The sequence below is a fragment of the Musa acuminata genome, chromosome BXJ1-8, assembly GCF_036884655.1.
Source record: "Musa acuminata AAA Group cultivar baxijiao chromosome BXJ1-8, Cavendish_Baxijiao_AAA, whole genome shotgun sequence".
In the NCBI taxonomy this organism is placed as follows: domain Eukaryota; kingdom Viridiplantae; phylum Streptophyta; class Magnoliopsida; order Zingiberales; family Musaceae; genus Musa; species Musa acuminata.
The window spans coordinates 48,151,716-48,161,441 of NC_088334.1; the positions used below are offsets into that span (position 1 = coordinate 48,151,716).

Below are 9,726 nucleotides of genomic sequence, written 5' to 3' on the forward strand. Positions count from 1 at the left end.
GTTCGACCGAGGCAAAGGAGCGCGTCGACTGAGGCATGCCCATACGTTACGGTAGCCCGGTTCTCTACGCAATCCCAGTGGTAATGTCAGACACCACGAGAGGTACTGTCCTGCCCCTGCAAGCAGCCACATCATGTAACATCAAACTCATTTATAAATACCCCAGAGTTCTAAACGAACAGGGGAACACAAGCACAACACACTTGGAGGCATCTCTTCCTCCAAAACCCTCTCTGCACCGCTAACTTGATCGTCGGAGGGGTCGGGCTGAGCTCCCGGCACGACCTGTGTGCAGGTGCGAGACGGTGTCGCCTCTTCCCGGCGCTGCGGCGAAGCTTCCTCCCGACCCGACCCGAACCACCGTGCTTGGCCGCCAGGAGACCCCGAGGGACGTCGCCCGAGATCCCCGACATCCGGACCCCCGAACCAAGCCGCGTTGGCCCCGAGGCCACGGCTTAAACAGATGCCCTCCGCATCATTTTGGCGCTAGAAGGAGGGCCCGAATGTCGAGGGATCCTCAAACTGATCCTGACAAACTCCCTACCGAGGGATCGTTCTTAGCAGGGGCGTAGGTCGTGCGTCCCTTACGTGACAGGCCGTGGGCTGACGACCTCCCCGCGACCTCTGAACGCTGCTGGCGTTCATTCGACAATCCGGATCTGCTTCCGCCAGAGGGCGCTCCGAGCGTCCCCTCGCCGGTGTCTTCCGAGGCCTTTCACGACCTCGCTCATCAAGTCCGAGCTCTGACGGATATGGTGCAAACCATCATCCCGCTCGTCTCCCAACCGACAACCCCACTTATGACTCAGCCGCTACGGCAACAAGAGCCGTCCGCTCAGGCCCACATGACGCTTCTGGAGCCTTCCACTTCCCCTCGGGTTAGACCGACCCCACTCGGGGATCCAGTGAGGACAAATCCGAGCGGTCGCCCGGAGCCCGATGTATTATCTCCGAAATCAACGGACTCCCTGCGAGCCCAGCTATACTTTCTTAGTCAGCGGCTCGACGAACTAGAGAAGGAGTTTCGCAACTCAGAGGGAGAGCTCGGGGTGGACACATACCGAGGATCTCCGTTCGCACTAGAGATACGAGATCACGCGGTTCCCCCGAACTTCCAACTCCCTTCTCTAGATGCATACGACAGCGCCATTGACCCAGCGGACCATGTCGCTGCTTTCCATGCCCAACTGGCGCTGTATGAAACGTCTGACGCTTTAATGTGCAGGGCGTTTCCCATGACCCTAAGGGGTCCAGCCCGCACATGGTATAGCGGCCTGAAGATCGGAACGATCACTTCCTTCGACCAACTCGCCAAGGACTTCGAGCTCCACTTCGCAGCCCATGCCCGGCCGAGGCCCTCCGCGGCACTGCTCCTCGGATTCAAACAAAGAGAGGACGAGCCCCTCTCACATTTCGTGGATCGCTTTGCCACGCAAATCCGGAGCTTACCGGACACTCACCCCTCTCTGTTAGTGCAGGTGTTCATGGTAGGCTTGCGACCTTCCAGATTCTGCTGGTCCCTCATAGAGCGACCCCCCACCACAGTACCAGATATGCTCCAGCGAGCCAACCGGTACGTCACGACGGAAGCTTGGGTGACCGCAAGGAAGAGGAGTGACTCTGGGCGACGGGCCCCGTAGCAGCGGTCAAGCGCCCGCGGTCGCTATCCGGTGTAATCCTCGTGCAAGGAATCTAGCCCCTTCCTCAGTCTCCTCCAAGCAAAGGTTCCATATTTACTTGATCGCCTCTTGGCTCACGGTTAGCTTCGGTCTAACCCCCCTCTTTTTTGCATTCGCACGGCTCGGTCGTAGATGGCCAAGTCCACCTCAATGCGGCCTACCCGCCTGAGCCATGTCCCTCGGTCGCAGTCTGCCCGAGTCCACCTCAGTACGCCCTACCCGCCTGAGCGGTGTCCCTCGGCCGCAGCCTGCCTGCGCCGAGCTTCTCGGCCATACACTGCCGAGTTCACCTCAGCGCGGCCTGCCCGCCTAAGTTGTCTCTCGGCCCGAGCCACTCCCCTCGGCCATGCACTACTCGAGTCCACCTCACGCGGCCTGCCCGCCTATGTCGTGATACTCGGCCGCATGACCAACGCGACCACGCCTGCGCGGTCTGCCCGCCTGCATCGTAATCCTTGGCTACATAATGCCCAAGACCACACCTGCGCGGCGAGCCCGCCTGCGTCGTGCTCCTTGGCTCCATGTTCCCGAGACACACCTGCGCGACCAGCCACCTGCGTCGTGCTCCTTGGCCCCATGCTCCCGAGACACGCCCGCGTGGCCAGCTCGCCTGCATCGTGCTCCTCGGCCGCGTAATGCCCGAGGCCACCTCCTTGGCCACGTGATGCCCGAGCCCACGCCTACACGGTCTGTCCGCCTGCGTCGTGCTACTCGGCCGCATGACCAACGCGACCACGCCTGCGCGGTCTGTCCGCTTGCGTCGTGATCCTCGATCGCATAATGCCCGAGACCACACCTGCGCGGCCTGCCCACTTGCATCGTGCTCCTTGGCCCCATGTTCCCGAGACACACCTGCGCGGCCAGCCCACCTGCGTCGTGCTCCTTGGCTCCATGTTCCCGAGACACGCCTGCGCGGTCAGTACGCTTGCGTCGTGCTCCTTGGCCCCATGCTCCCGAGACACACCTGCGCGACCAAGCCCGCCTGCATCGTGCTCCTCGGCCCCTCGGCTCCGTTCTTCCCGAAACTGCGTTCGCACGGCCAGCCCATCTGGAGACAGAAGCCATACATCGGACTCCCCTTGCGTGACAACCGACGCATAGCTCCTTTCGGGGGGGGGGGGGGAATATGATAAGGGCGAAAATGGCGACATGACACGCCACAACGTCAGCCACGCCAGGTGGACGCACTGCCCGAGGAAGCAAGCATTAATGCCGACTTGATGTGCGCCAACGTCACTAGCTCTCAGCCAACAACCTCAGCATTTGACTCCGTGTGCTTGACCGAGGCAAAGGAGCGCGTCGACCGAGGCGTGCCCATACCCTACGGTAGCCCGGTTCTCCACGCAACCCCAATGGCAATGTCAGACGTCACGAGAGGTACTGTCCTGCCCCTGCAAGCAGCCACATCAGGTAACATCAAACTCATCTATAAATACCCCAGAGTTCTAAACGAACAGGGGAACACAAGCACAACACACTTGGAGGCATCTCTTCCTCCAAAACCCTCTCCGCACCGCTAACTTGATCGTCGGAGGGGTCGGGCCGAGCTCCTGGCCCGACCTGTGTGCAGGTGCGAGACGGTGTCTCCTCTTCCCGGCACTGCGACGGAGCTTCCTCTCGACCCGACCTGCCGACCCGAACCACCGTGCTCGGTCGTCGGGAGACCCCGAGGGACGTCGCCCGAGATCCCCGACATCCGGACCCCCGAACCGAGCCGCATCGGCCCCGAGGCCACGGCTTAAACAGATGCCCTCCGCATCAGGTGACAGGATAGAGGGAGACAGGAGTACAAAATTTATTGTGAAACATGTCATCACTGTATAAGAACAACCATGATTCTTAAGAAGAATCAAGAAATGTCAAGCCCGAGATAAGCTTAAGTTTGAATTATCTACAACTACTAAGGAATTGACAAAGAGATGGCGGCTAGAGAGGAAGGAAGAAAAAGAAGACTCACTGTTCAGAAGAGAACTAATGGCATTGTGGGACACCTTATGTTTATTAGGTTCACATCAAACGATACAATAGTTGGAAGTCACTAATAGGTCGAATGCAACCAAAATTAATCCATATTTAGACCCCAATTGTTAAAGAAACCAACTGCCAAATTCTTCTAATTTGGTTCGGTTTGGTTTCATCTCAAACATATATTTCTCAAATTATCCTCTCTTTGTATATATTAATATTTATGAATATAGTAATCATTCTTCTAGAGAGCCCCACCAAACGGCTTGGCCTTTGGTGACCACAGAATGCTACTTTCTTCAACCTCAATCACTGGCTCTACTGTTAACTTAACTCGAGCTGTGTATATATAGAGCCTTCTCTGCAATTCCCTCGTCATCATCCACGCCCTGCCTACCTGACTTCTCTCGCTCGATTTCTTTTCCGGCTCTATAATTCATCGACTCAGTAGAGAAGAGAGAGATCGAGTAGGGAGAGAGATGCCGGCGGGGCAGGTGAACCGCATGTCGGCGACGGCGGCGATGGTGCCGACGTACCCGCCGCCGGAGTCCGAGACGGAGGAGGCGTGGGTGTGGGGGCAGATCAAGGCGGAGGCGTACCGCGACGCGGAGTCGGAGCCGGCGCTGGCGAGCTTCCTCTACGCGACGGTGCTGTCGCACCCGTCCCTCGCACGCTCCCTCGCCTTCCACCTCGCCAACAAGCTCTGCTCCTCCACCCTCCTCTCCACCCTGCTCTACGACCTCTTCCTCCAGTCCTTCTCCTCCTCTCCCACCCTCATCTCCGCCGTCGTCGCCGACCTCCTCGCGGCCCGCCATCGCGACCCCGCCTGCGCCAACTTCTCCCATTGCCTACTAAACTACAAGGGCTTCCTCGCCATCCAGGCCCACCGCGTGTCCCACCTCCTTTGGGGTCAAAACCGCCGCCCCCTCGCCCTCGCGCTCCAGTCCCGCATCGCCGACGTCTTCGCCGTCGACATCCACCCCGCCGCCCGCGTCGGCAAGGGCGTCCTCCTCGACCACGCCACCGGCGTCGTCGTCGGCGAGACCGCGGTCATCGGCAACAACGTCTCCATCCTCCACCACGTCACCCTCGGCGGCACCGGCAAGGCCGTCGGGGACCGCCACCCCAAGATCGGCGACGGCGTCCTCATCGGCGCCGGCGCCACCATCCTCGGCAACATCCGGATCGGCGAGGGGGCCAAGATCGGGGCCGGATCCGTCGTGCTCATCGACGTGCCCCCCAGGTCCACCGCCGTCGGGAGCCCTGCCCGGCTCATCGGGGGCAAGGACAAGAACTTCACGCACGACGACCTGCCTAGCGAATCGATGGATCACACATCCTTTATCCAGGAGTGGTCCGACTACATCATCTAACCTCCATGGTTAGATGATGATTGCTGCTCTGCTTTTGCCACAGGGTGATGAATAAAGTATCCGGCTGCTTCTTATTACGTATGCCGTGAGACCGCCATGAGTTGCAAGTATGAGGACCTGTACAGAGTCCGGGTATAACATTCGATTGTTGTACCTTCTTACTGTGTTTTGCTCTGCTCTCATATGGATTCGAATGGTCATAAGTCGACTAGGTGAGCTTTTCTCGTAGGAATATGGTCAAACATCTTATCTGCTTTGAGAAACTGTGTGCGCGTTTTTGATTGCATATGACATGCGGCGATGTTCTGGTGCTCTGATTCTTGTCAGATACATTTCTCAGAATCAACGATCTTCCGTCGATGAGCCAGCCGTCACAGAGCTCGACCTAATCAGCAAAAGATGAGAGGAGATTCGATGACAAGAGGGTCTATCAAGTACTTTAGTGAGAATTCATAAAAGTGAACATGCTAGCTAGTTTGATTAATAAAAACTTTATCAAATCATCCTATGATATAGGATCAAGATTTATCCTTTGCAAAAAAAAAAATTCATAAAATTAGTAATGTACCTTAGTAGCAATACGACAAACAAAACATAGCATATACGAACACAGCATGGCTTTCCTTTCTTGGTTGAAGGTTACTGCATAGACCGCAAATCTTTGTCAATTTCAACCTTCCTTTCTGACTTTTATTGCAAGCAAAGACTTTCTTTTCTCCTCCCTTATCTTCTCGTACTCTTCCATAGTCATCCCCTTCGGGATCACGTTGAACGAGTCAAATAATACACATACACTATATCATCGTTTCCCAGGTGGCAGAAGCAAAATAGATAGACACAATGTACACACCAAGCAGTAGTACTGAGGTGCATTACCACAACATCAAACAGTAGTACAAGCCAAACCAGAGAAGAACAGACATCAAGGATACCTTGAAAAGATTTCTTCAGATAACCTGAGGTGCATTATTTACTACTCAAAATGTCATGTTCGGGCGGATGCTCTACAAATAAGTTCACTTGTCACCCCTAGATGTTGATTTTTCAGTCAACTAGCTAAAACAACTAGATAATAAACCTTTAGTGTAATTAATACATAAAACCTTCTGTACTTAATAAAAGTCCTGCATTGAATTGCCAAATACCCCTTAATATTTTCTTTTCATGTTAAACAAATCCTATTTCAATCTTTTATGTCATGAAATAAACAAAATGAACTAAACCAAGGCATGGAGAAGTTATTTGTCAAAGTCACGAAACTGGCATACATGCAAAAGTGTGCAAATAACAACATTCTAAAAGGGTAATACATTAATAGACAGTTTAATGTGTATATGTGCCATTCGAAGTTACATTCATTATACTTCGTTCATTTTCTAGTAAGCATAGCACAAGAGCAAGTTTTCGAAGAATTAAATATTAAACAGTTTCTATTCCAGTTACCATGCAACTATAACTATTAGCTACTTAGCTTAAACAATGGAAAACTTGAAGGAAAGAAATAAACAATTAATATCAAGCCAAATTACAACATAGATGTACAAAAGCATTATATTACAGCACAAAGACTTCAACCTGGAAACTACAACTACAGAAAGATGATCAGTTATCCAAACATATTATTTGAGCAATCAAAAACATAAAAAAATATAACTGAAATAAATTGAAGCAAAAAGTGGAATAAGAAGTGCTCAAATTCATCAATTATTACTTTTAGTCACAACAAAGCATACAACAATAACAACAAGACCGTAAGCCCAATTATTTGAGGTCGACTACATGTATCTTTTATTATCATTGAGATCTGTAAAAAATCATATGTTTAGTTAAGTTCAGAGTATTTAAATCTTTATTTATAGTTTCTATTAAAGTCTTTAAGTCTTCCTCTATTTCTTTCGTATCATTAACATTAATCATTTTACCTCTTCTGACTATCATATTTGGAAGTCTCCTAAACACATGTATATATTATCTTAAATGATTGTCCTCTATTGTGTTACTTAGTTGTTCACAAATAATAATATTTTTTTTTCTATCTTTCCTAATAACTCAACACATCTATCTTAACGTTCTCATTTCGGCAGTACAAATTTTTTGTATATGTTATTTCGTAACTACCCAACACTCAGATCCATAAAATATTATTGGTCTTACAACGATTTTATAAAATTTTCCTTTAATCTCAAAGGTCTATGATAATCAGATAAGACTCCTAATATCCCTTGCCATTTTAATCATCATGTTTTTACTTTATAAATAATATCTTCATCAGTCTCTCCATCTTGTTGAATAATTGATCCAAGATACCTAAGGGTTTTACTTAAAGGAACTTATTATTCATCCAACTTATCTATATTATTCTGTCTAATTTTAAGATTACTAAAATTACATCTCATATATTCATCTTTGGTCCTATTAAATCTAAAATCTTTAGTTTCTAATGGTTGTCTCCATAGCTTACATATAAAATTAATTCCATTTAGGCTCTCATCAACTAAGACAATATCATCAACAAATAACATACACCTAAGGGTTTTACTTAAAGGAACTTATTGTTCATCCAACTTATCTATATTATTCTGTCTAATTTTAAGATTACTAAAATCACATCTCATATATTCAGCTTTGGTTCTATTAAATCTAAAATCTTTAGTTTCTAATGGTTGTTTCCATAGCTCACATATATAATTAATTCCACTTAGGCTCTCATCAACTAAGACAATATCATCAACAAATAACATACACCAGGGAGCTCTATCATATAAGTGACCAATAAGTTCATCCATTATCAATGTGAAAAGATAGAGACTTTATGCGAATCATTGATGCAATACTATGCTAATAGAAAATTCAATAGACACACTTCCTATAGTTCTAACACTAATAATTACATTATCATATATATATTTAATATCAATATAATTTATGGATATACCTTTCTTTAATAAAACCCACCATAATATGAGAAAGAAGATTTCAAATTGAACAAACAATCCAAAGGAGATCTTAGTTGTCTCAATAAATAAGATGAGTTGACTGAGATTAGTAACATGAGGAGAGATTGAGGGAGACCAGAGAAATTTTACTGCAGATAAAAAAAATATTTGTTTGCTCTTGGTGTGACTACTGATGGTCACTTACAGAGAGCTCAATGTTAAGATGAATTTTGAGAAGCTAGACATTATGGTAGTTGCTGTATACAGACAAAAACTAGGAGAAACAACAATAACAATTTGCAACCTCAGTATGGTGGTAAATGAACCACTACGTTCAAATTAGCAAAAGAAGGAAAAAGAAACATTATGTGTCTATATATACATGGATCCTGTTGGTAAAGAGATGCCACACATACTAAAGAAACATTTGAATGAGTAGGAAACTAGGCAGAATAAATGTTCGTTCTAATATATCCCAACTCCTGCAAAATTGCACCAAAACTCATCAATCAAAGTTTATGATAAATTTCCCATGTTACAGTGTACTATATAACACAACAAACAACCATGAAGAAGTAACTGATTGAAATGAACATTTTGTTCTTTGAAAAAACTTGTACTCAATAAATTATAAAAGGTTGTTTTTGAGCCATGCAATCGTTAGAGCATTATATCACAATAATGTATGTAAAGAATGAAGCTAACTTATCCTCCTTTTCTTCTGTCTCAGGAGGCATACCCTACTTATTGTCCTTGCTCATATCTGTTGGTGGTTTTTTCGTGTTCTAGCTGCTTTTCGGTTGCAAGAGTCTTATCGGCATTAGAAACATCATCCTTCTCACTGTCTTCTAATACAGTTCCACAAACGTAACAAGATCAGTGATGGCAACTGCAAACATACCTTCACCAAAATTCTTCCGAGTATATCATGAATCACAAACGAAGAGGAAATCTTAACTGTGCCACAGTTACCAAGTCCTGCCCCATGGCGTTTAGTCTCATAACCTCAGCCTGTGCCACTGCGCCACTCATACAACCTACGTGAGGACCGTTCAGAGTCACCTCCAGAGTGCTCAATCCCACTGCCACCACTGCCCCCATATCTACCACGTGGCCACCACCAAATGGCTGACACGGCGGGCGTTCCCTCTCCAGAAGCCTATCGCCACCACCACCACCATATCCCTTAGAGATCCCATTGGCGTTGCCATTTCCAAAGTAACGATTTGGGCACGTCCCGCCACTTCGACCACCTCTTCCATCCCTTGTTTCGCCACGGCCAGCACCACCGCGTGATGGTGCAGCATTTCTCGCCTCCCTCACTATATGCCAAACACACTCGGAAGCTTCGCTTAGGACATTAGGTCATCGAAAAAAGATCAAATTTCAACGGAGACCACACAAGACCCAAAATTCGATAGGAAACATCACAAAGGTCGACGTTTCGAAAAGCACCGCGCTGAACCAAACCAAATGCGATTGGGACTAACCGGATTGAACAAGGTGGGGTAAAATTCTTGTGGGAAGCTTCGCTACTGCCGAGGAGCTCGAAGGGGTTCGCAGTGGCCATCTCCGCGAAGGGCCGCCTCAATCTCCGGCCACAGAGCGGCTGCAGCGAAGCCTATAACCGGAACAACCACACCCGCGATGCGATCTCCATGGGAGATCCTAAATGAATCAGGGGCCAGACGCCCCTCGGGAGAGCAGAAAGCTAGGGTTTGGCCGGCGCCGCGGGTGTGGGTGTTCATGTCTAAAGTATTCTTTCAGGAAAGG

The 9,726-nt window shown here is 48.5% G+C and overlaps 1 protein-coding gene and 1 long non-coding RNA gene across 2 annotated transcripts; one reads left to right on the plus strand and one right to left on the minus strand.

The window, feature by feature from the left end:
- The first annotated feature begins 4,005 nt into the window (after positions 1 to 4,005).
- Positions 4,006 to 5,331, plus strand: LOC103996102 (probable serine acetyltransferase 1). The gene has a single exon (XM_065080520.1). It carries the CDS (start codon positions 4,124 to 4,126, stop codon positions 5,015 to 5,017), a length of 894 nt encoding a protein of 297 aa, XP_064936592.1. The 5' UTR covers positions 4,006 to 4,123; the 3' UTR covers positions 5,018 to 5,331.
- A 145-nt stretch (positions 5,332 to 5,476) lies between these two features.
- LOC135588403 (uncharacterized) lies at positions 5,477 to 9,707 on the minus strand. The gene is made up of 2 exons (XR_010476250.1): positions 9,444 to 9,707; positions 5,477 to 9,275 (listed from the first exon to the last, which is right to left on the minus strand). It is a non-coding gene; the product is annotated as an uncharacterized LOC135588403 (long non-coding RNA).
- Between the last annotated feature and the right edge of the window lie 19 nt (positions 9,708 to 9,726).